The sequence below is a fragment of the Cyrtonyx montezumae genome, unplaced genomic scaffold (genome assembly GCF_038088225.1).
Source record: "Cyrtonyx montezumae isolate F1298 unplaced genomic scaffold, pur_monq_1.0 scaffold_8, whole genome shotgun sequence".
NCBI classification, from domain to species: domain Eukaryota; kingdom Metazoa; phylum Chordata; class Aves; order Galliformes; family Odontophoridae; genus Cyrtonyx; species Cyrtonyx montezumae.
In genome coordinates, this window is record NW_027072089.1 from 93,319,616 (window position 1) to 93,346,961 (window position 27,346).

Consider the following 27,346-nt stretch of genomic DNA (forward strand, 5'->3'; position numbering starts at 1 on the left):
CACAGCCACATGATTAAGACCAGATACTCATGGAATGTACTGCAGACTAAAGTGACATTTGCAAAGCTGATGCAGACAGCAGGAAGGTACAGTTATGATTGTGCTGGATCAAATCCTGCATAGCTTATGTGCTTGAATAGTCATACTTCAAGCTGGAGGACCTTAAAATACTTATTTTCATTCTTTCATCCATAGCACCAGGATTTCATCAGCAGCAATACTCCTTTTCTTCCTTCTACCATTAATAACATCACAACAGTCGCTTTGAGAAAAGTAAGTCCTCTGAAACCAAATGTACAAACTACCATCATTTGTTCCTCCTGTCAGAGACTGTGTTTCAAAACAGCTGTCAGATCACCTATTCCATGTTTAATTTGCATTTTAAAATCCGTTGATGTTCACGTTATATCTTAATCTAGCCAATGCCACATGCAAAGGGAACTGAGGTGAAGGAGCTGAACAGACTTTTTGAATACTCATTGCTCGTGTATTTCACTGTAAGCAGAAGTTCTGTAATTGACAGTCATATTTTACAAATGAAAATGCAGACCTGGGAAGAGAACACAGATACTAATAACACTGGAATCAAGAGATGAATGAGGAAGGCTGTATGCCTCACATACGCAGTAATAAAACAAAGTCAATTTATTACGTAATGGACAGGTTTAATAACTGGGCAAAGAAGATGGGTTCCTCCTCCTCACTTGTTAGCAACATTCTTTCCACCACTCCAGCCTGCAAAGACACTGACATGCACAGCTTCCCCTTCACTCCAGAATGAGTCCGGGCTCAGCCTATGGTATGACAAAATATGGAAAAATGCCTTGTGAGGTGCAGATTTTGATATCCCAGAGATGATATCAGTGCTGGAAAACATATTGGAGTAGGGCATTTGGGTAGAGAGAGAGAGATAGAATGTGAAAGAAAAGCCAGAGTAGCATGGTGTTTTTTCTCTTTATGAAAATATTTGTCTGTTTTCCCGTATTCTTGGCTTTAGACTAAAACAAGCAAACAGACAAACAAAAACCTAATGAAGATCCCCAAACAAACAAACAAAAATCCTGCAAGGAAATTCACATGATCTTGTTACTTTGATGCCACTACAAACACCTACGAATAGAAACTTTTAAAAATACTCCTAGCTTATGCACTTGAAAGCTAGCTTGAACTAAGGATATTGATGGGAAGTAGCAGGCTGTGCTGTTTATTTCCTAGAGCAGGAACACACAAGCTGCTTGAGATGGCATTTGTCAAACAGAGATGCATGGCACCTCATTTAGAACTCAGTGTGTGGTGAGGGCCAGAATATGTTATGAAGAAGAATTTCAGGAGAAATAAAGCCTTTCCTCTTTCAGTCAGTGGGTTTTGATACTGCCTCTGAAATACAAATATCTTTTATTATGCTACAAAAAATAGTTTTACTTTTTCTTATTAAAACAGAGTTTTAAATACTTAAAAAAATTAACTATACAGCATTGTAAATATTTTTTTTTTTTACTTTTACTATGTTAATGAGACAGATCTTCATATGCTGTTCTCTTTGGCCAAACCAACTGGATAATTATGTTATCTTTTCTTCTATTGTTGGAAGACACCCAACCTTTGGCGAAGTGCAGATAATTTTGTTACATTAGTATGATCAGGAATAAATCAGGAACTCACTGAATTTTAGAGCCCAGCAGTGAAGAGGCAGAAATAATATGCACTGGAAGATTTTGTTTGGTCTCATGCTTTGACTCACTCTGATGTAGTTCATATGCATGTGACAGATGTTCTCAGAAAAGAGATTTCCATCTTTACTCTGCAGTGGGGCTGGGCATGTGCAGTAGGTGCTCGAGTTTGTGGAAAGAACAGGCGTAACTTCTGGTGTCGGGTATAACAAAGGTGATGTGTAGTTAAGGCTTCCCTGTGCAACTGTGCTCAATATGAATAACATATTTAATACATTCTCAGTAAATGCCATACAATAAATTACTACAAAAGTGGTTGAAATGTTATAGAATGAATGAGGCAACTAAAGCAACCCAAATATTTTCTATATCACTAATAAAACCTACTGTCTATAAACATACTTTGGGTTCCCTCACCTTTCAAATGTCTACTAACCCAAGAATCAAAACAGAATGGTACAAAACAAAGAATGCAGTGTTTCAAGAGTGATGAGTTTGTGTAGCCACCATAAGAATATGTGAGAAAGCAGAGTTTAGCTCTTTTGTCTGGAGATAAACTCGAAATGTGTCACACACTGAAGTAATCTCTTGATTTTAATCATCCTGAAGGACAGCTAGCACACAATGGTAACAAGCCCCCAAGGAAGCATTCACATGAACTGCTAGATACTATGAGGTTACCTTCTTACTTACCTTCATGTACCCTTCGCAAGTCTCTCACTTCCTATTTCATGTATCCTTTCACGATTAGCATCAGAAGTAAAGATACTTATTTTCTTTTCCCAGTTAAGACAAACACTTTCAATAAGTCTTGGAAAACAAGGGCAGCAAATATTAATAAGTAGAACACAATCAGAGCAGTGATGTTGCCTGTAATAGCCTCAGCAAAATCCTTCCAAAGACAAGCCTATTGCTGTTTTTCTTTTGTTCTCTGGTTCCAGAGTTGGAATGCAAAGTACACCAATTTAAAGTGGGTTCTGTCTGAAGTAATAAGAAATTGCTCTTAAGTTTGGTCACACTTAACATGGCTGGAGTGCCTTTGGGTGGACTCCAAGAGAAGTACAACAAAATTTTAACCATAACAGAGTTACAGGACCCTTCATCTTTGACAAGCACAACCATTCACTGCAGCTTCTCATTCCATAGATCCTAGACTAAAACTTTCTGTCTATGACCACTGTTGAGCTTATGGAGATTTGCACTGAACAAGAAAATCAAAATGACAAAACCAAAACCTGCCCCCAGCAACCATAGTTGAGCCCAGTCTGACAGACAATAAACGGCTTCTGACACAGGGGATGGGATTGTCTGTACATCCTATATGGAAAGGAGCATTTCAAACAAAAATCAGAGAACAAAGATCTGGTAAACAGAATCCAAGGGTATTCACAAGAGTAGAACATTCATCTTATTTCCTTTTTTCCTTGTTGCATACAATACTAAGGTAAGGGAGCCTGGTCTCTATGCTACATAATAAGATATCCTTCTTTAGTGTGCACAAACTTGTGTGGTAAACATTACAATAGAGATGCCCCTCCCAATATCTCTGAAGTGCAAGTTCTCTCCAGCACTGGCACGGAACAATTGTAGCAATCGCTGTTATGATTTGCATTGCATTACAGCTTGTTAAGTTTTTGAAGGTCTTATCTGCACCGTGAATCTGGGCCAGTTCCAGCTGATGCAACTGATGTGAGTTCATATAAAAAAATTCAGTTTTATTTATAAGTGTCTCTGAGATGGACAGTATGTACAGAGAAAACAAGAATGGATGAAGAATATATTTGACCAGCTCCTAGTACTGTATTTAACTGTTAAGAAGTAAGATGGGCTGCAAATTGCTTTAGAAAATGTGAGTATATAAAAGCTTGGAATGCTTGATGTTTTTTTTGTTTTTATTTTTTAATCAACATAAGTGGAAGTAAACATTTATTAACATTTGATCAAGTGTAGCGTAACTTGCATTTGTATTTTCATTGTTATTAATGGAAGTATGTAGAGATATACAGAAACCTTGAGACAGTTGTTTTTCTATTGCATACAGACTAGCAGTCCATAGGAAACAGGATGAAAGCATGAAGGTTAGATCTTGGAGGGTGGCAGTTCTTCATGCACAGCCTTTGTCAATCTTGATTCTTTTTTGTTTTGTTTTCAAAAAACATGGGAAACCAAGATTAAATGATGTTGGAAAGATGACATCAACAGCCAGAAAAACAACAGAACTGCCTGAACCCCTTCATTCAAGTCCAAAGGTACTAGTTTCTTCAACAGCTGTCAACAGCTTTTCATACAGCATAGAATATGAGGGGTAAGGTGGAAGATCCAAACGGTTGAAACATGTGTGTGCCCTGCAGAAGGAAAATATGCTGCATGTTAAGTTTAATTTAAATAAATACAAGAGGAAACAAATGCTGAGAAAACAAGTTTGTATGGAAACTCAGAACATTCAAGTTCACTCAAGAGATAAAAAAAATTGTACTATTAAAGTAAAACTTTAGTAATTCCCCAGAAGTCTGAGGTACCAAAATATATGTGCGATATAAATGAATATTTCAAACAGCTAAATATCTCTCAAATAAATAAATGAATATTTCTCAAGCTAAATATAAACACAATATCATTCTCTGCTATCCCTGCATTACACATTGCAGGTATCTTCATGTAGAAAAATGTCAGAGGTCACTGAGGAGTGGGGGTCTAGGCCCTGATACAGGAAAGGTTCCACTATTACTTTAGTTGCCTTGAGTTTCCCACTCCCCAAAAAACTCAGCACACTTTCATCAAAATTACTGAATTTTTCTCAGTCTGCTTGCAGTTTCACATGACGCTAGAAATACTTCTGTTCCTTCTTGCTCCCTCTGATAAATTTGGTTCAACAAAACTCTACAGAAGGAAATGCGGCTTCAGCATCTAATAATGTCTAAACTTCTCTAGTACATTTAGAAGCTGTGAAGTTGTTTTACTCCTAGCTTTTCTGTGTAATATCTTTACTGCTATGTTATTTTTCTCAAAATTGAAGTAAAAAAGCTATATTAGAGAAACTATTTAAAACTCTACTAATCATCTCTTAGGCCACCCACAAAGTGTGAAAAACGTGATGCTGGTAGATGGGCTAGACCAAGACTTGGAGATTCAGGGGAGAGTTTTATCAAGCACTGATGGTGAAACATCAAAAGCACTGCATCAAACAAATTCAATTAGGAGCATCAAAAACTTCACTGCATCAAACAAATTCAATTAGGAGAGCTTTTACAATCCCTTTTTTACCTCTTAAATGAAGATTGGGAAGCTGCTTGTTCCCAGAGAGAGTGCACATTAAACATATGAATTGTGAACACAAGAGAGCGAGTGAAAATTGAACATCAATAAAGCCGTTATTTAATATATCCCTTGAAATTAAATGTGGTAGATAACATCTGTTGTCCATGAGCAGCCCTGCGCTGTTTATTTATATCAGCAATCTGGCAGCATAGGTGGTTTCTACAATTCACTGTCAATACTTATCAACCACTGGGAGTTAATTAACTGAAGGATTCTTGTAATCCATTACAGATGCATTCTCCATGGGCAAGAGAGTGCCATTCAGAAAGCTGTTCCTGAGGTGCTCAACTGCCTGGCTTCACAAGTGGAAGTACCACAGTCATGAAGGCTCAGGACTGGGGACTGTGCAATGTAACTTGCCTAAACCTAAAATGTTACTGACGTCTGGTACTCAATCATGGCACATTTAACTGCATGAGACCAAGGCCTGTATGAGACTTCTATGTTATATGAAGGGAGAGTGTCGATAAGATGGGACCAGACTCTTCTCAGTGGTGCCCAGTGCCAGGAGAAGAGGCAATGGGTACAAACTGAAACACAGGAAGCTCTGACTGAACATGAGGAAAAACATCTTTCCTATGAGAGTGATTGAGCTCTGGCACAGGTTGCCTAGTGAGGTCGTGGAGTTTCCTTCCCTGGAGATATTCAAAAGCCATCCAGACTCAGTCCTTAGTAATGTGATCTCAGTGTCCCCTTGAGCAGGGAAGTCCCTTCCAGCTTCATCCATTCTGTGACTGTGATTATGTGAAAGCATCACTGTTTTCATGTCTCCTACTGCGTGGTACAGACATAGCCACAATCACTGCTGTTTACTTTCTTGTGGTCATTCATCTCGACTGACCATCAATCACCTCATTTCACATAATTTAAGGAACACTTGCAGAGCTGTTGACTTTGTCATCGTTAACCTAGTCAAATTCAGAAAAAAAATCCATTCTCTCTCCTGTAATGAGATTTACTGTGATCACTTCTATAGAAAGGCCCTTCCAGTGGCTTAGCAAAGAGCTAAGTTCCCTCTGTCACGGTGTTGTCCGTGACAGTGACCCAAGGGAAACCGAGAAGGGAGAGGGGAGAGAAAAAAAAACTGCGTCAGTGGCCGCGCGGCCGCCCGAGCAGAGCCGCGCTCCGGGAGGGGGAGGGGGAAAACAGCGGGAAGAGATGGGTCTACAAGAAAACAACGGCACGATCTGAGAAGGAACGGTAACTTTACTGAATCTAATAAAATTGAACAATTGAGAGAGAGAGAAAAATTTCCAACCCAAAAGCTGTGAGCTTACGTTAAGGAGGACCTGCAGGGCAAGCACACGTGCTGAACCTCCACGGCAGCCCGGAGCAACGCGCCCAGACCGAGCGCCGCCTGCATCCGGTGCGGAGCTCCGCCCCTCCCCTCTGCTGCTCCCCCAGCATTAACTCCTTAACTGCTGCATGATGCTCTGATGTGGAATACCGGCATCAAAACCACAAAACCACAACACCCTCTGAATGGTGTTGACTTCCTACTGATCCCAGAGACAGTTCTTACAGTAAGCGTAACCCAGGGGACACTTGCTGTTTTGCAGTACTGGGCTTGCTGCACATCTTAGGGTGAAAACATTACATCAGCAGTGCAAGAAACAGACATTGCAGTGAAAGAAGTCTTTCTTCCCTTAATTAAGCTTCCAACCATGTAAGCACACTGACATTTGAGAGAGTGTTCAGGGAGTGAGAGGTCTGGAATAAGAATCAGATTGGTAAGAGCTTTTATGGAAAGGATTCTGGCTTCTCTAGAAAGAAATGCAAGATAAAAGTCATGCAAACCAACCCTGACCCACATATGCCCTCATCATCCAGTAAGTAAAGCAGTAAATTGATCACTTAAAATTTTGTTCTTCCTGGCAGCTTGTCTTTATTGCTTGGAGCAGGTTTGGTGGGTCTGAGCAAGGAACTTTTGCTCTGATTCTGGGAGAGAAAAAGTTTTCCTCCTGTGGAAGAAGGGACAGACAACTTAGGGAGAGTATAGAGAAGTTGCTAGCACATTGAGGGAGAAAATCAGAAAGGCTAAAGCTCAACAGGAGCTCAACCTGGTCACTGTGGTAAAGGACAACAAAAATGTTTTTACAAATATATTAAAAGTAAGAGGAGGGCCAAGGAGAATCTCTATCCTTCACTGAATGCAGTGGGGAACATGACCACCGAGGATAAGGAAAAGGCTGAGGTTCTCAATAGCCTCTTTACATCTGTCATTAATAGTCAGATCAGTTATCAGGGTGCTCAGCCTCCTGGGAAATCTGGAGTGGGGAGCAGAATAAACCCTGCACTATTCAGGTGGAAAAGTTAGAGACCTGCTACTCCATCTGGACTGCAACAAGTCCATGGGAACAGATGGGATGCAACTGAGGGTGCTGAGAGAGCTGGTACACATGACTGCCAAACTGCTTTCCACCACCTATCTATCAGTGGTCCTGGTCAACTGGAGAGGTCCCAGAGGATTGGAGGCTTACTAGATGCCCATCTATAAAAAAGGTCTTAAGGAGGATCTGGGGAACTACAGGCCTGTTGAGAAATGGCTGCAGGAGCAGGGAGGTCATGGTGATAGAGCATAGTTCGAGCATAGTTTACACTGCAGCACAGAAACTATATACTCATGGAAAAGTATTAGATGTTGATAGGAGGTCATGATGTCCCTGGGCCAAGTGACAAACAACTCAAGGTGGACATGAACTGCTTCAGCTGAGCAACCCAAGTTGCCAAGACGTATATAGGAAACTTCTGTGATTATGTTGTTCAGCCTGCCTTCAGCAAAGAGGGCCTCACAGGACTGCTGATAACTAACTATAGGTATTTTTTAGAGTAAGCTGTCCTTGATAGTCTATTCAGTTTAGCTAGCAGGTGTTCCCTTTGGGCTCTGTGTTATGCACTGGCCACACTGATACGGTGCTCAAAGGAAACTACTCTGTTTGAGCCTTGAGAAAAGTAAAAGCAGGAGATGGTCTGTGGTGAGTGGGAGAGGAAAAGTGCACTTTGAAACAGGGGACTGCCTTTCACATCTGCTGCCAACACATTCCTGCCTGGTATCTTAGGATTAGGATGAAATCAAAAGTCACCTCCTCCAGAATGTGTTTCTCACTGCTGTTAATTGTTGGGAGTTGTTTTAAAGTTGTTTTTCTTGAGGCTCTCTACCAATGGTTGTGTGATATTTTTTATATGCCCCTGTCTTAAACACTATAAGGCTATCCGGGTAATAAATTGAAGCCTGATCACTCATATATTGAGTCCTGTTGTGCTTCCCCACTCGAGAGCAATCGACTCAGACCCTGATATCCGCGGCTCAGGCCTGTCAGCCTGACCCCAGTACCAAGGGAAAGCTATCTAACAGATCATCATGAGGGTAATCACATGGCATGTGTGAGACAACTTGGGGATCAGGCCCAGCCAGCATAGGTTCATGAAAGGCAGGTCTTGCCTGACCAACTTCATCTTCTACAACATGGTGACCAGCCTGGTTGATGAGGGTAAGGCTATTGATGTAAGCTGCCTAGAGTTCAGCAAAGCCTTTGACACTCTCCCACAGCATTCTCCTGGAGAAGCTGGCAGCCTATGGCTTAGACAGGTACACTCTTTACTGGGTACAAGACAGGCTGGATGGCCAGGCTCAGAGAGTGGTGGTGAAAGGAATTAATCCAGATAGTGACCAGCCACAAGTGGCGTTCCCAGGAAATCAGTTTTGGGGCTCATCCTATTCCATACTTTTACTGATAATTTGGATGAGGGAATTCAGTGCACTCTCAGTAAGTTTGCAGATGACACCAAGTTGGGGGGAAGTATTGATCTGCCTGATAGGAATGCTCTACAGAGAGACCTGTACAACCTGAGGCCAATGGGATGAAGTTCAACAAGACCAAGTACTGGGTCCCACGCAGCCTGATGCAACCCCATGCAACACTATAGGCTTGGGGCAGAGTGACTGGAAAGCTGCATAGAAGGAAAGGATCTGAGGGTATTGGTCAACACAGCTGAACATGAACCAGCAGTGTGCCCAGGTGGCCAAGAAGGCCAATGGCATCCTGGATTGCAAAACAAATAGCATTGCCAGCAGGAGGAGGGAGGTGACCATCCCTCTGTACTCAGCTTTGGTGAGGCTGCACCTTGAATACTGTGTTGAGTTTTTGCCCCTCACTGCAAGAAAGACACTGAGGTCCTGGCAGCACGTTCAGAATAACACAATGAAGCTGGAACTCAAGTCTTATGAGAAGCAGCTGCGGGAGATGGGATTGTTCAGTCTGGAGGAGTCTCAGGGGAGACCTTGTAGCCCTCTACAGCTACCTGAAAGGAAGCTGTGGCAGGGGTCAGCCTATTCTCTTGTGTAACTAGTGACAGGACTGGAGGGAATAGCCTCAAGTGGCACCAGGGGAGGTTCGGATTGGATATTAGGAAGAATTTATTCTCAAGAAGAGTGCTCAGGCATTAGAACAGGTTTCTCAGGGAATTGGTTGTATGGGAACTGCTGAATCACGGCCTGAACCACTGATTGGTCACCTGGAGTGAGCACCGAGTCAGCCATGGGGCCACAGGTGAAGGTGATATACCTGTGTGATTGGAAGGGGTGGAGCCTGGCTCCACCTCTCCCAAACCCCATTTAAGGGCTGACCACCACCAGGGAAGGATCTCTTCTTGGAGATCCCTTCTATGTGAAGTCCCCTGTGAGCCTTGATATCTTGAAGGTGAGTCATCTTCTCTTTTGTGTTATTTGTATCCCACCTATATAGAACTACCCAAAATATACTATAATCTATACTATTTTGTTGTGAAGTACCATCCTTGGGAGTTATTTACCTCACAGTGGTGGAGTCAACATCTCTGCAGATGTTTAAGGAAAGTGCAGATGTGGTACTTAGGGACACAGTTTAGTGGGCAGTATTGGAGGTAAGTGGATGGTTGGACTAGATGATCTTAGAGGACTTTTTCAACCATAATAATTTTGTGATTCTATGATCTTTAATTTCATTCACAGTTCACAGTGCTATGCCGTTTCTCTCCTTTTAAAAATTTTCTCTATAAAATTATGTGTGTCAGAGTTTAAGCTTTTTCCATTCTTTTCTACTTTGTAGCTTCCTTTAATTCTTTACAATAACAAGAGTGAACAGGCAGTATGTGTGCACGGAACTCCCTCCTATCCTATCTATAGCTCCAACCTGTGCCAGGAAAGAAGATGCTTCCTGCTTTATAAAGCGCTACAGCTGGAAGAATTCTCCATTCATCCCTACTCAATCAGCTTCTCCAGAGAGTAGAAATCCAAGTCATTTAAAATAATTAAAATATGTAACTTATTGATTTCAGGATAAACCTTTGCATATTAAATAGGGAGAGTAAAAGCCAACCAACCTTGAAGAACAAGGGCTTGAACCTGCTATTTACTCAGTGCTATTTCATCTGATATACTACATTAGTTTGGAAGAATCCATAATGCAAGTTTACACCAACAGAATTAGACTGCCAGAATCTGGCATGCTCTTCTTACACAGTTAAAAGTTATCTAATACTTTGTGAGAAATTAGAAAATCCAAAGGCCAGACCATCCCATCCTCTGTGACCCATTATCTACACAGACAGCAGAAAAGCCAAATGCATCAGCTTAATGCCAGCTTCTCTAACACCTTACAGAGCACTGCATTTACTGGAGCAGGGCCTAAGATCTAAGACCATATTTGAGCATATGTATAACTAAACCTAAACCTGATGATTGCTAAGAGTGAGAGAGCTGTTCTTTTTCCTAGGACTCTGACAATGTGTAACAAGGTAACTCTCACTGTAAAATTGTAGGAACTGTTAGAAGGAGAAGGGAATTCACTGTCTGTTATTCTAAACAGCTAGTTATTTACACTCATACTATATCACAAGGACCAAAGGTCTACAGGATATGACAGATGACTTTTTTAACCTCTAAGTCAATATGCAAGTAAATCTAAATAAACATGAGCAAGTCATAATCAGACATTTAAAATAGTTAAAAATAACATTTGTTTATTTGCTTAACTAAAGATTTAGAGTCTCCAAGTTTAGCCTGCATGTTTTTTGTATTTCTTAACACTGTGTATACTTGGCAGCATCCCATAATTTTATAAAAATACAGGTAATAATTAACAGTGATCAAGCTGTATTAATTCCTCATGAGCAAGTGTTATTTCTCTTTCCCCTGGCTACAATGAACACAGAGCTCTGAGTCTTCTGAAAGGTGCTGACAACTTTCACCTGGAAAAGAGGCCTCTTTCAGGGAGAATAACATGTTTAGTGATTAGCAAACAAACATAAAGTTGTTAATGTGAATATCTCAGGGCTAACTGAATCTAGGGCATAAGTAATGCCTAGGTTCACAAGGGAAGTTAAGCAGAGCAAAAAAAAAGTCAATTATTTTTTCAGAACTGGATGGGTCAGCTCAAGGTATTTTCTGTGCACGTGTCAAGTTCCTCCCACCCTCCCCTATCACCTCTTTCCATTCTGGGAAGGAGCGCAAGGGAGGAACACTGCACAGGCTGTGACTTCCAGCTGCTGTCTGTCTACAGGATGGATTGCCCTTGGACAGTTCTAAAACCCTTACATAGAACCACACCACATATATGCTGCAAAATGAGGATCAGGCCCATGAATAGCAAGTTGTAGTTGAATAACTCTCAGGCTTTCCGCAATGCTGGCTGAAGCTCAGAGTGCATGAACCATCTTGCTGACCTTCTATATTTCTATGTTTTAAAAGCTCAGTTTTAAATCAGTTAGCTTTCTAGCTCTCTCTATACTATCTGTCAAGTCTTTATGGTGAATGGAAATAAATCAGAATGTAACAGGTGTGATTCAGCCAAGTTGTTTTAAAAGTCTATGTTAAGGTGAGATGAATTATGCCTTAAAAACACTTTCTTCCCTTTTCCTGATTTTAGGGGGGAGTCCATGTAAGACGTCAGCTCAGAACACCTGCTGACATGGTGCCCTGGTCCAGATCCTGTGTGTCCCCACTGCATAAGGATGGGTAGACTTGGACTAGAACAATGAGCAGATTTGAACTTTTCCTCTCAAGAGAACTTTGGAGGTCTGCTCAAGTTTCTCACAGTATGACTCTGGGTAAACAACATGGAAGGGAAGTAACTAGAAGACAGGGTCAAACCCACGGTTATTTGACTGTCTGAATTTATCCACAAATCAGCGAGAACAAATTTTTGTAGCGCGCAATGAAAGCGGTTAGCCTCCTTTGAACAGCTGAAAGCCCAAGGGACACTGAAGATGCCTCCCAACCTGAGTGGTCTGGAACCTTTCTAAGGAAGAATTACTCTGACTCTAGCCAAACTTGGCCTGATGAGTGTCACCAGAGGAAATTCTGAATGCAGGCAGGTAAATTGCAAAACATGTTTGGGTGCTCCAGGGTTTGCTTTAGCTTTCAGTTCATTTCCAGGAGAATAATTTTTATATGAATAGACAATGCAGGCCTTGGAGTGCAGGAAGAAAGCATCCTTAGGAGGGCAATGTTATGTAAAAGACTCACTTAGCAAATTCATCTCAGAGGTGCTGATAGGCTGACCCATGAAAAAAAGCTCTGTAATCACACTGGGTAGAGCCTCAGGTAACTGTAAGGACATTCAAGAAAAGGTGACTCATCGCAGGGGGAAGGATTGCTGCTGGTTATGGATAAGAAGGATAAGAACAGAACTCAAAGCTCAGTGTTGTTGCTGGCTGTGCCACAGCTCTCTTGGGAAGCCTTAGGTAAGCCCGATGACCTCTTGGTGCCTCAGTTTTTTCATTCTTAAAAAGGAAGACAACCCCTCCATAGGAAAGCACTAGGACGTCTATGGACACTGTATGGCATCACAGCTCATTTGATTCCAGTTGACAGAGCCAGATATAATAAACAGAGTATGATCACCACACAGTTTGAAGTTCCTCCACTAAGCTTCCTTGTGATGAAAAAGTGGAACAATCAGAGCAAATGAAGGGATTACACGCACATCTCTTGTCAAAACTCAGAAGTGGATTCTGACTTTCATGGCTCTGTAACTTCACAGTTTTTTTTTTATTAGTTTTTTAGGAGTAAAAGGAACAGAATTGGCTGACAGGCTCCTGCTGATCTGGACCTGATACAGAATCAAAATAAAAATAGGTTTGGATATATAGATATCTTCACCTTAACCACTTCTCAGACTCAAAGTAATTGAAAGTGAAGCTGCAGATAAAAAAAAAAGCAAAATAAAAGACTTACCTTGGAATGTAATTACTGAAGAAACTGCTAATTGCTTCTTTCTTCCTTAAGATGTTCTTAGTGATTCACCATCTCTTTCAGACAAATGCAACAAAGTACAGGCTCATGCCTCACAAAGACCTCTGTTTTTGTACTATATCTGGGACGTACCTTGGAAGGGAGGTTATTTTCCCCCATTTCTCTATACAGAAACGCCGAAGCCCGTTGCTTCCTCGGAGAGCTGCAAAGCCCTCATATGGCACACTTGATGTTCCAGTAACAAACTGCAACAACCGGAGTCTCTGCTCATTGTTAAATCTCTCCACTGCTGCCCAGAACCACCGTATTACAATATGTCCATCGTGGTAACCTAAACCAAGAAGCAAAAGAGAGGAGTTAAATTCATACACTGTAGTATAACTCTTCTGGGGCAGAAAATCTCCTATAGAAAGTTTCCTGATCTAGCAATATATCTCATTCTTGATTATTGATAATTCACATCTCTCATCTTGTCCTGACTGGATACTATAATATGACTAATTCATTTAAAACCCTAAAATTCAAATATATATTTATTGCACATATGCTTTTTGAAAACCCCTTGGGCAAGAACTGGGAATACCTATGTGAGATATAAAAGACCAGCTGTAATACACTGCACAGTTCAACTTTTAATGACTTAATTTCTGGTTCCCAAATACATTCTTGTTGAATTGCAAAAGTGTCCAACACATGGAGAAGAGTTTGGGGCTGCAAACTCTTCCCTGGCAAACCTCCCATGTGTAAGGCCCTGTGCCTCAGCCTGTGCTAGTAGAAGACAGCATAAAACCAGGTTAAATTTGTTTCAATATCTACAAAAAAAAAAAAAAAAAAGAGGATAATAACTTGGGGGACCAGCTGTACTTGTGATTAGCTGATTATTTCAAGGTAACACAAAAGCTAGGCAGTCAGCAGCTAAGACTTGAGGCTTGTATTTCAGAGAGGGATACGTGAACCTCAGAGACTTTCCTTCTGTAATGCAGAACTCATGGATTTTGCATTTATTCATCATCCAAGACAGCCTGGATCAATCATGCTCAGCATTTAAAGCAAAAGCAGGCCATGCATGAGGAAAACAGAAAAAGTCCAACTTGGCATAAGTTGAGGGGATGGCTAAGCAATTTCTGTTGCCTGTAGAAGTATAATCAGGAGCAGAGGAATTCAACTCTTGAGCCTCCTTCCCTGCTGAAGTCAAGAGGACTTGTTATATTACTTTTAATGAGGCCAGGAGTTCATTCACAGTCATCTGAGTAAGTAAGCCTTAGACATACTACTGCAAATCCTTTTCAGTTCTTAATCGTCAAAACTCCTGTTAGAAAGTGAGAACACATAAAATCTGGACAGAAGTTGCAGAAGCAATTTCAACGTTATTACATCTGTCGATTCAAACTTAATATCCTATCTCAAGAGTTAATCTCCACAAAATTTTTTTGAACAAAACAGGCCAATTCCTTCAGGAAAGACAGTTGGAAAAAATGGATGAAGTCTCTCATGTTTTAGTCTGAAAGCATCCAAAATATTAGTAAGCATCAGCATGCAGTTTACCTCCACGATACTCTGTGTTGTTACGCCAGTCATTGAGATCTATTTCTGCAGTGCCAGCTATAACCAGCTCCAGTTCTCTGGCATCAAAAACAGAGACGAGCCTGGAGTCTACAACCTGGAACGTAAAACACTTGTAAGCACAGTTTCAGACAGGAAATAAAGCAGATGCAATGCATCTTAAACCTAGGGCTCTGATGGCCAGATCTTTAAGTGTCAGCCACTCCCTTCTACAACTACCTGAAGTGAGGCGGTAGTGAGCCTCTTCTCTTGTGTAACTAGTGATAGGATGAGAGGGAATGCTTTAAGTTGTGTCAGGGGAAATTCAAACTGGATGCTAGGAAATACTTCTCTGAAAGTATCTGAAAGTGGTCAAGTACTGGAATGGGCTGCCCAGGGAGGTGGTGGAGCCACCAACCCCGGAGGAATTCAAGGAATGTTTAGTGAGAAGGATTGGTGATAGGTGGATGGCTGGACTGGATGATCTTGTAGGTCTTTTCCAACCTTAGTGATTCTATGATTCTATGAAGTCTGCATGCTAACTTTCACTCCTCTGATTCTTCCATAGGTCTGCTGATGTTCTGATTTGCAGAAAATGATGGCACACGATTTGACCTGAATGAGGCAGTAAGTAGCAAGGCACAGTCTGCGAAATAATTATTCGCTGTTAACATTGATTCTGATGAGTGACTTTGATGGTCCAATGTGCACTAGATTTGAAATATGAAAAATTTGTTTAGTACTGGAATTTGTTTACAATAGTGTAATATATATGTCTTCAAGCACTTAAGATTCAGAAGTTTATATTCTTCATTAGGTGAAACAAAAAGTTGTAATAGTGTGAAGCATTCACAGGGAGAAAAAGCTAAAGAAACATCTGGGCATTTTATTAAACTGCATGCTTTGCCAATCTCTTTCTTCCAGACGAGGCTGACCAAGCATACACAGCTGCAAAAATACCATCACTGGCTTCCACTTTCAGTAAACTTCAGTGCATGACTGCTCAGAGAGATCAGTTATCGTTACTGTTCCGTGTATTCAATATGTGCTGCTTTGCTTTCTGGAGATCCTACTCTTCTGGTTTATTTCCCTCTATGAGATATCCCACAGCTTCTGCTTACATAATACTGGTGCCAGGGAAAGATACATAGCTGAATGTGATTAGTATGGGACATGAATAGGTGTCTACCTGGAGGGGCTAGCAAAGAAGCAGATTTTCATCCCATCTTTGGTAGTCCTTGTAGCAGCACTGCCACAAGGATGTCTTCAGATCCAGGTCTTCAGCAGAGCTAAGTTAACAAAATCCAAGGACAACAATGGAGCACGAGTCATCAACATCAGCAAGGCAGTCAGTGGACTGTATCCCAGGACTACCTTTACTGTAGTGAGTCTCTAAAGATGCAGTCACTCCAGCTCCCCACTTGAAGTGACTGCTACAGATCCAGACACTCCGATTCCTTGTCATTTGTGTTTTTTGCTACTTCCTAGGGTACTGATGAAACAGTTTAACCAGGGGACCATCACATTAAGATGATGAAAGGAATACAGTGGTCACTGTTACTTACTTCGTAGAAGCCACGGACCAGGGCCTCCGTTTGTTGAACAACTCCTCGTTCCACTCTCCATTTAACCATTCTCTCAATGTACTCTTTTTTGTTCTTTTCTGTCACTGCTGTATTTGCCCCTCCAGATTTCAACTCTCTCTCTGTCACCTATGGAACAAAGATGAACAGTGGAGTAACAATGTATGGATCACACTATGTTTTTAAATTTAAAGCGTACATGGAAAGCGTAAGTGAAAAATGTAACAGCCATTTTTCTAGTTCTATCCCCACGTCTTACATCCTTTCAAAATAGAAATAAGAGGAATAATGATGGGCACTCACCTCCACTCCCCAGCCACTCCTGCAGAACATGCAGTCATTCAAAACCTTTGGTTTATCACACATATAATTCAGCAAAACAGGAAACTTTCAGAAGATCATTCAGCTTTCTGATCTCTGTTCCTCTCTCAGTCCCAGCCCTAGTCTTGTCCTCAGTTGAAACTGGACTGATGTGTAGCTGACTCTAAACTATATAAGCAAAGATTGATTCTGAGGGCACCATTTATATGTTATGAGCAATACGCCATTCTGGCCAATCTTCTAATCTCCTGCTCTCCCACTTGCTCTCAAGAGAGAGATATTCCTGCCAGCTTGCTATTCTACAGGCTACACAAGTAGTAGTATGGGAAACAACAGGATGGAGACAATTACAGCACTGGAACTTTACAGATAGTTTTGCCACTGGAAGAGCTATGTATCTACTTGCAACACTTACACCTAATTGATACAGAATAGGTGTTAACTCAAAAATGCCAAAAGCCAAGAAAATCTCCACAAAATAAATACTTCCAGTACACTACCTAAACAAGAACTGACAGTGGATAGCACCTCACACAGATGTGAAACAAAGACATGGTGGCATTCAGAGTTTTAAACCAGACATCCAAACCCAAGAAATTATAAGATAACTAGGAGTAAGAAAATGGCAATCAGTATGTACTGTAACTATTTTTTTAACAGATTTTCATTGCATTTTAATAGTTACTTTAGTTGGCTTGGGTTACTAAGGCTTGAGATAGAGAAGCGATTTAAGGAATCAATCAAGATTCTACCTAGCAAGAATATACTTCTTGCATGTGTTAGATACATTATTTCTTCTGTAATTATTTTCATATTGCATACAGTGGATTTTAAAGGAAGAATGTTTTGCTCTCATCTTTATTTTTCTGCTCCAATAACAATGATGTCTAGCATAGATACCAAATGAGTTCCATGAATACATACTTATTGCTTGTATTATTTATATTATCTACTTGTTAGCTCAACAGAGAGCATGCGGAGTATATTGACTATTTACGTCATTTTGCTGGAAGGACATGTAGAAAACTGTGAATTACGGAAACACTCAGTGAGTCATCTAATACGTAGCTTTGCTGAGAAACAACAAGAACAAGTAAGGTTGGATGTAACGAGTTAGGAATTCTTAGCTGGTTCAGGCTGAATTCCCAAATGTAAATCACCGTGTCACCATTTCACAAGCAAAGCTGCACCATTCAGATGCCATGCTGTACTTTCCCAGATTGCACTGGTTAAAATCAGTAACGAATAAATGTTGTCTAACTTTAAATATGATTATAAATCCAATTGGTCTATATTTCCTTACAAGGTTTCCCACAAATACCTAGACACACTTATCATTTCTTCACTTTATTCACATAACTTCAAATACAATTTATCGGGACTTGGAGACAGCAAATCAATCACAGTGATTTTCACCCCCCCATTTTTTGTTTTTCTTTTTCAGGGAGGTATTAGTCACAGCTGTAAGCTAGAATTAGGAGTGGTACATTTGGAGCAGCAAAGGAAACACTAAAACAAATCTAACTTACTTTTTTAATCTGACCAGAACAATTGTTAGTGTATCCACATATAGGGCCTGGAGACAGGTCTGGAAGGAACCACCTTCTACAAGGGTCAAAGCTTGAGAAGGTTCTTAAAGTCACAAGCAACTGTCACCTCTCTTGAGTCTTATAGGCAAAACTCTCAAAACTGGCATCCAGTACCCATAAATAAAAATGTGGGATGCTTGCACTGATGCCATATATTTGCTTTAGGCACCAGTATGGAAGAGGTCTAGAGATCCTCACTAGTATGTTCTAATAAAAAGAAAAAGTACCAAGAAAAAAGATTTAGCCCCAATGGATTAAAAACTAAATACATGGGTCAGAGATGCACAAGAAAGAAACAATGAAGGAAATGGTGACTTGTCAATAATCAAGTCATGGTGGAAACAGGACAAAAAGCCTGTGACCCATCTGCAACACAGCTTCTCAAGGAGCCTCTATTTCCTGTCTCCCTTAGCCAAGTATTGAAAGTCAGCACCCCAAATATTAGCAGAACTCCCACTGTGCATAGCAAAGCAATGTGCAGATGGCATTTAAGTGGTCAGATGCTCCTGGCATGCAAGAATTTCCAACTGCAATCCATCTGTGTGAAAAAAACATGCTGGAGATTTCTTGGGTACTTCGCTGTCAGCATTCAGCAAATTTCATACGGGAAAAATATCACCTTCAGTTAGGATACTTGGATTCTCACATTCATAATTCACAGTGATAATCGTTTTTATTCTCATTTATTAGTTCTAGCAAATTTAGTGTCTGGTACATATGAAATAAAGTACTAGACAGAACATAAACTGGCATCAAAATATTTTGTGTTCCTTTGCTCTAGTATCACAGTATCTACAACAGATTGCAATTTTATTTCAGTTCTTTTTGGAATCATCTCTCATCCTCCATAACAGACCTTTTTGTAATTGCCTAGCTCTTTTCTCTTGGGAGTGCACAACAAGTAATAGTGTGCCGAATACACATCTTCAGATGTATTAGGGCAATTCAAGCTGAGATTCTTGTTCATCTTTGTAGTCTTCCAATGCAAATACCAACTCGTCTCATCTGCCTTTGTGAATATGTCTGCATGTTTCTTTTTGTCTTCATTTATTAGTCTTACACAGAGGTACCTTCCAGGGAAATGGACGTACTGTCAACTGAATGTCATGCAAACTCACAGCTCCTGAGAGGAAAACCCCGTACATTTAAGTCTGTTAAAAACAGCGTTAATCTTTCCTACAAGGGATTCTTACTTCAATTCTTCTGCCCCATCCTTTTTATTTCATCTCTCCTTGATACTGGTGATTCTTCATTCCCTTGTATAACAAGCAGACTAACTTCAGTTTTGAAAATATCCCCTGAAGTCTTGCTTGATTTATTACTTTCAGGCTTATAGCTTGAAAGTTAACTCCCAGGGCCAGAATTCCTTGTATCCAAAACAGATCTAATTCTCTCCCTGCTCTGCATGCCTTCACCCTGTACGCCTTCACTCTGCACAAACTCATGTCAACTTTTCTTCTGAGGGCTAAGAGACACACTCTTAATATTCCACCTGATTTCTTTGACACTGTGCATCTCTGCACCTCACACAGGAGTTAACTTCCTTCTCTTGAGATTCTACACTATCTGACATGCATACTCTCTCTAGCTTTCAGCATGTCCTTGGAGATACTTATTTTTTCCTTGAATATTGCTTTAAATCCCGTCAAGACTTTTTAAGAGACAGTTATAATCCTGTATGGGTTACAACAGCAAAGACACCAAGGCTTCAGTGTTGCCAATGATATGAAGCTGGGAGGAATGGCTGACACGCCAGAAGGCTGTGCTGCCATTCAGCGAGACCTGGACAGGCTGGAGAATTGGGCAGAAAGGAACCAGATAAGTTTTAACAAGAGCAAGTGTAGAGTCTTGCACCTAGGGAGGAATAACCCTGTGCACTGGTACGGGTTGGGGGATGACGTGATGGAAAGGACCTCTGAGGAGAAGACCCTAGATGTCCTGGTGGATGACAGGTTGGCCATGAACCAGCAGTGTGCCCTGGTGGCCAAGAAGATCAGTGGGATTCTCGGGTGCTTTAAAAAGAGCGTGGAAAGCAGGTCGAGGGAGGTGATCTTCCCCCTCTACTCTGCCCTGGTGAGGCCTCACCTGGAGTATTGTGTTCAGTTCTGGGCTCAGTACAAAAATAGCCAGGATCTGGAAAGAGTCCAGCAGAGATCATAAAGGGCCTGGAGCACCTCTCTGATGAGGAAAGGTAGAGAGACCTGGGACTGTTCAGCCTTGAAAAAAGAAGACTGGGGAATCTGAAGGGGGATCTGATCTACGTCTATAAATATCTAAGGAGTGGGAGCACGCACAGCAGTGTGTGGCAATAGGACAAGGGGTCCAAAGATCACAAAGTGAAGCACAAGAAGTTCCACACAAATGTACGTAAGAAATTCTTTGGGATGAGAGTGATGGAGCACTGGCACAGCTGCCCAGAGAGGTGGAGGAGCCTCCTTCTCTGGAGACGTTCCAGACCTGCCTGGACGCCTACCTGTGCAACCTGGGCTAGGGAGCTGCTTTGGCAGGGGGATTGGACTCGATGATTTCTGCAGGTCCCTTCCAACCCCTACAGTTCTGTGAAAGCCAAAGAAACCCATAGAAGACCTTTGTATGTGTTCTGGTTGCCAGTCTGCACTGAAGTCAGCGTTATTGGCTATTTAAAGTTGTAGTTATCCAGATCAGATAGATTAAAGACTAATGTAGAGAGGAATGGTAAAAATCATAATAACCTGCTTAGAGAAAATAAGTAGGTGCGAGGTAGAAAAGAGACAGTGAAGCTAACAGGAATATATTAGACATAATAGTGGTACGAGTTGCCATGTCTTATACAACCTGCCAAATACTTTTCTTCCCTTTTAACCCCCCTCTTTTCTGTCACATCAGCTTTAAGTTACATTACTGAATACACTGAATGCCGCATCTGTGTGAACTACACCGCAGAGAGGAGAGTTGCACTCCACTTCAGATAATTCCTCATGTTTATCAGTGTGTGGCTCAACAGGCCTGGAGGGAGACTGCGGCTGGTATTTTATATTATAGACCTTAAGAATAAACAGGAATAAACAGAATAAGCATTAAAACAGGTGGCTTGAAAGACACAGAAGGCAGGATACGAAAATGTTACTGAAAGGCTAAATGATCTGTTCCGACATATAGATGTTCATCATGCTCAAGTTTGTCAGCTTAAAGTTTGCTTTTCAGACGTTTTGCATAGCTGTACTCACCTGTCCAAACACCTCCTCATTCACTGTGAAGGTGAGATCCAGGATATCTGTGATGTTATTATCTTTCATCCACTGCAAGCTTTGATGGAACTCTTCATCCAGGTACTCTAAGTCACTTAAATCACATGGCCTGGTTGTGAGGCAAGTAAAAAGATGTAGCTGAATATATGAAACCACAACTATTGTCAGGATGGCTTACCAATAAGAAGTGACTTACCAAATGTATGACAGAGATACAACATAAGGCTGGTGTTAGGTTAACATAAAAGTCCTTCTTAATACAGACCCTCATAAAGTAGTTCTGCATTGTTTCCATGGCTGGGCTCAAGGCCAATTGTGTTGGCTGCCTGTATTATTTGCTGTTGGAAGGCACCCTTCGGGTTCAATTTTATGTGAATCTTCAAGATGCCACGTATTTCAGAGCACACATTTACCTCCAGGCCCAATAAGCCCCATCATGTTATGCCCGGATACTTCCCCGTATCCATCAACCATGAGAAGAGCTCACAAGAGTGGCGTAATGCAGACCAGGCATCTAAATTTTTGCTAACAAGGAGCCAGCTTTGCTGACTGAAAAGTCATGTGTATGCTTACAGGCAATCTAGTTTCAAACCCCCTAAGAGGACAAGAAGGATGCAGGAGCACTCTAGGTCTTATTCACTTTTCATACTAGCTCAGATACAATATAAATACGAATGTCTGGAGCCCAGCAATACTAATTGTTGAAAAAACATAAAACAAAATGCACGTTAAAGAACTCTACAGACTAATAGAAATATTTTTCCTGATTTGGATTCATTCTATTTCAGATATGCTTTTGTGTGGTCTTTATCATTTAATTATAGTATTGACTTCCTACTTGCTAGTGCTATAAGTTTTATGTACGTTCTCTTCCCACAGTCTATTAAAGAGAGAAAGATTATCAGTTAAAGATAACCTTATAAACCTTACAGAACTCACAATGAAGATAATATATTACTAGTAACTTCTGCTTGTAAATGTAAAAAACAGTAGAAGAACAAAAAAAAAAAACAAACAACCATTCACTGTTTTTATCTGCATTAGCATTCCTAATTTAGTCCAAGCTGTGAAAAACTACCTCACCAGTGAGGCATGAGAAATCATGTACATTTCTTAATATGCTTCCCCCACCCCACCCCCCTTTATTTTTCTTTTTTACGGAGGAAATAATGATATCTGCTCCATCAAATATGACTTTCAGTTTTCCATATATTTTAATTGCTTTGATAACTTTTAATCAATATTAAATCTAGGAATTATGGGTCAGTACTTTCAAAGACATATTCCTAAATATCATACTTGCTATCCACTTTTAACAACAGGGGCAGCATTTAACAAGGACAAATTTTTGGAGAAAGTAAAACAATACTAAAATGAGTTCGCTTTCTATCATGAACAAACCAAGAAAAAAAAACAGAAAAAAAACCCTCAAATTCAGAGTTCTTGAAGCAATTCCATGAAAGTCTGTTTCTATAAGATCCACTGCTGGATCACTGCTTCTGCATTGTTTCTGAACAGTTGTATGCTTATACTTACAGCCTTAATAGTGCTTTGTAGAATGGCCTTGTGAAGAAAGCATCAAGAAGGTACTGATGAATGAGAGCAAGGCCAAGAATACGACCACTGAACCTGAACCTAAGATATAAAAATACAGAGTAAATGAAATATAACTCAAGACATTCAGCATAGAAACTTAAAGAGGTAGCAGCTGTCTTTTGTTTCTCATGTAGTTTCTTATATTTATTAATTTATCTATTTTTTTCCCCAGCAGATACTTAACATTCCCCCTCACATCTCTGACACTCTGATCAATAATGGACCTCTCCTTAACCCATCTCTTGCAGTACCCATATGTGCACCTGGCATGATGTGCACTTGCCTGTGCCAAACCAATACATGTTTTGAACATTCAAACTCTGTGATCCTTAGTTGAATGTTCTGATGCAAATGTACTCCATCAAACACAATCTTTAGATGGTGAAAACTGTAATACTCTTTCTAGCCTTATCAGAAAAATGCATTATCAATACCCTTTCCACAGTGGGGCTTAGAAGTACGTTAGAAGGGTGAGTTGACTTCATGGGTGAGAAACCGAGATTCAAAGAAGATAACTGTTGTGGACAATGACGTATATTAAAATCATTAACTAAAGCTCAGGAAAACTACTAAGACCACCTTCTTAATGACAATGCTTAGCATTTGCATACTTCATACCTGTAAGAACAACCTCCAGCCCTATTCCAAGTACAGTATTTCTTTTTTTTTTTCCTATGACTTCAATATTCTTCCTTCAAATCCAGTTTTAAATCAATAACTTCAGGCAGAAAAATACAGAACTGATGAAAGTCCAAATGGGGTTGTTTTTCTTCTTTCTCCTTTTACATTTTTTTTTTATTTTCGTTAAAAACAACCCCATCACCTATTCAAAACTTATTTGTGGAAAAGGAAAAGAAAAAATGGCACATCCTAAGTGTATGCACTTAAGCTGATTGACATCACAGTAAAGTTTTACTGAACAAAAGATGAGAAACAGATCAAAAACCTGAGAAATCGCTCATTCTACAACGGGAACCAGACTAAAGACTCTTCCTGCATAAAAATTAAATGGGAATCTCATTAAAAAAGAAAAAAAAGATGCAAAATTTTCATTCAGTCAACTTTCTGCTCATGGGACAGTACAACAAGTGCTTAGTTTGTCAAATGCGTCACAAAATAGCACGCCATGGGCCTGGTTAGCTTTTATATCACCTCAGGAGCTGCCTTGGGGTCCCCTGCATCCAAGAAAGGTGCCTATGGTATGCAGCTGCCTGGTAACAGAAGAGTGGTTATATTACTCCCTTACAGCTGTTTCCACAGTAGCAACAAAAGGCAGCTGTTGGATCTAGTTAGGACTTGCTTCACTTCATTTGTGCTGCAGTGCAAAGCTTCCAGCAAAAAAGCAATGAAAAGTGGGGGAGCTGACACAATGAAAGCACAGTAGAAGCCAGACAGCTCAAATCCCAAAGATGCAGAGCCTGTAATCCATCAGTTTTATAGCACCTTCAGGATCTATAATCAAGTCCGTTTGTTCCAAATAACGCATGTTGGCATTTTTAGGTTTCTTCTTCATGGCTCCGTCCTCCGACCTCTATACGTTTTGAAAATGAATGTCAGATGAAAATATTACTAGCAGTGGGCACTCCTCACAACAACACTCATCCCATGGCTACTCAGCTGTGCAGGATAGAATTAGAATAAGTGAGCTGAAAAGAGATTGCCAAGAAAAGTCTCCCTAGCCTGGAACTCTCTAAGAAACTGCTAGAAAGCACAAACAGCATTGCTTTTCTCTTTGCTGCTTCTTCACATCTTAGTTTTTGCTGGTGTTAACGCAAAGCTGACATGAAAGGCTAGCACATCTAGATCAAGGTGTTTATGATCACAAGCATATCTTATGGTAGCTGTTAATGGCAATTTAATTGGAACCAGTGCCTTATGGCAGAACTGTTTCAAACAATCCAACAGACCATGGGCCAAGTTTCTATATGAAAAGACCAAGACTGTTGGGTCAGTTTAAGCAAACGTAGTTAGAGCAACCCTAGGCTGTGTAGTCCACTCTAAGTGGGGGCCTGACTGTGGTTCCCTTGTGATGGTACAGAGCTAACTGGTTTGGATGAAGGATGTGAAATAATTAACAAGATATTGCCACTCTTGGCAACACTATCACCTCAGGAGACAGACTGCTGCTCTTCCACCCCAAGGGGGCTAAACCAGAGCCTACAAATCCTTTGTCCCTTGCAGCCAGCTTTGGTCTCTTTATAGACTTACCATAATCAATTTTTTGGGCTGAAAAGTGGTCTAAGAGAAGGTCCTCTGGTCCCCCTGTCCATTCTGGACACTGCCTGGGACTATAGGCTTACACCTCTATGATCCAGCAGGCTGAAGGAAATCAACAGGTACTTTTCAGAAAGGAGGTCCTTGCTAAACTGCTCGCAGGAAAACCGTACAGTCTGTTGACATGTGTGTCTGTACAGTCCTTCAAGATGAGACCACTAGCAGCCAAACATAACAGTACCACCAAATATACATCAAAACTTGTAAAAATCAACAAGAAGTCTTCAGTGCAAAAAACTTGAGGACAGCAACAAGAAACCTTTACAAGAGACAGCTAAAACAAAAATAGATCCTTGTGTTTATTTCTTCCTGAAGGATTTAGTGCACGGGTAAAAGACAGAGATAGGTGAGACAATCCCTTCAGAAAAACAAGTTTTCATGATGGAATAAGCAACACAAAGGTAAATCCTGTCTGGAATGCACATACCTTCCTTAAACCTGACTTGCATATATCTTTCTAAGTATAAAATGCTTACTCCATTTCTTTCTAGCAGGAAAGGTATCGTGAGAGAGGTGAGGAATGCAAATTCTCATTCTATCATTTTCTTTCAACACCTCTCCCTTTCTGAGACAATCATTGAGTCTGAGTAATGCACTCTAGCAGAGAGGAAGCACAGGAGGGAGTTAATGAACAGGAAACAGTGGAAGGAGAGACAGAATTAATGAGCAGTAGGGCTGCTCTTGTTTGCCTACCTATTGACACCATTGCTCCACTCAAAAAGGATATTGTGTGCACCTGCTTTCTGGCTTTTAAAAACATCACACTCTGACCCATTTGCAGGAGTTTCCACATTACCTAGTTAACTCTATTTCTTTCTGGAAGGTGCAGGTGCCCCTGAAATGCCCTATTTTCATAACAGCCTGTTGCAAAATAACAGGCTTGTTCTCCTCAGTGGGACTCTGCATATTTGCCACGTCTGCACACACTGAGAGACATCCACATGTTATATCAGGGACCAAGCAATATGTTTTCCTCCAAATGCAGGTGACTCACAGGAAATCTAATTTACTCTGGACCTTATCGTATAGCAGCAGAATAAGGGAAGATCCATACTGACTCTGTTACAGGACCCTCTCTTAACTGGCAGAACTAGCACAGCTGTACCTTACATGACAGTCCTTCCTTAGATTCAAATAGAAAATGATGTACAAAGTCGTAATCTATGCATACAGTAGAAGAATAGTTTCTGTTTATCATTCTGTACAGGATGCTCTGTGGGCTAAATTAGCTATGGTATGACAAACTTTAAATCGTAATAGAGGAAGTATTTTATGGGATGAAGAAGACTGAAAATCTCACAAATCTTATCTCCCTGAAATACATCAGCTGGGTTTGAGTGTGTTCTTGATGCAGTAGCTTGTGCAAAAAATATTCTAAGAAGGCCTTAGAATCATAGAATATCCTGATACAAGAAGGAACCACAAAGAATCATTGAGTCCAACTCCCAGTTCTGCAAAAGAACACCCAAATCCAAACCATATGTCTGAGAATGCTGTCCAAATGCTTCTTGGTCTCCAGCAGCTTGGGGCTGTGCCCACTGCCCTGGGAGACCGTTCTGGGGCCTGATCACTCTCTGGGGAAAAACAATTTCCTATCACTCAACCTGAGTCTCTCCTGAAGCAGCTCCAAGCCATTCCCTCAGTCACGTCACTGAGAGAGCAGCACTGTCCCTCCTCTCTTCTCATGAGGAGCTGTAGGCTGTAATGAGTCCTCAAATCAGTTTCCTCTTCTCTGGGGCTGAAAAAACCAAGGGTCCTCAGCTACTCCTCAACTGTCTTCCCCTTCAGACCCTCCCCCATCTTCATACCCATTTGGATGCTCTCTAATAGCTAATGTCCGTTTTATTTTGTGGCATCCAAAACTGCAGGTAGTGCTCAAGGTGAGGCTGGATAGCACAGAGCAGAGTGGGACAATACCTTCCCTCATCCAGCTGGCAGTGTGGGCCTGACACACCCCAGAGAATGGTTGGCCCTTTTGGCTGCCAGGGAATGC

The 27,346-nt window shown here is 40.9% G+C and overlaps 1 protein-coding gene across 4 annotated transcripts in view; it reads right to left on the reverse strand.

The window, feature by feature from the left end:
• Positions 1-3,550: 3,550 nt before the first annotated feature.
• HECW1 (HECT, C2 and WW domain containing E3 ubiquitin protein ligase 1) overlaps positions 3,551-27,346 on the reverse strand; it is a 266,177-nt gene continuing 242,381 nt past the window's right edge. For all 4 annotated transcript variants that reach the window (XM_065752992.1, XM_065752994.1, XM_065752991.1 and 1 more), the window contains 6 exons: positions 23,020-23,118; positions 21,463-21,592; positions 16,329-16,475; positions 14,767-14,881; positions 13,354-13,552; positions 3,551-4,015 (listed from right to left, as the gene is read on the reverse strand). In XM_065752992.1, the coding sequence (XP_065609064.1) occupies positions 3,904-4,015; positions 13,354-13,552; positions 14,767-14,881; positions 16,329-16,475; positions 21,463-21,592; positions 23,020-23,118 (802 nt within the window). In that variant the 3' untranslated portion in view covers positions 3,551-3,903. The remainder of the gene's footprint in view (positions 4,016-13,353; positions 13,553-14,766; positions 14,882-16,328; positions 16,476-21,462; positions 21,593-23,019; positions 23,119-27,346) is intronic.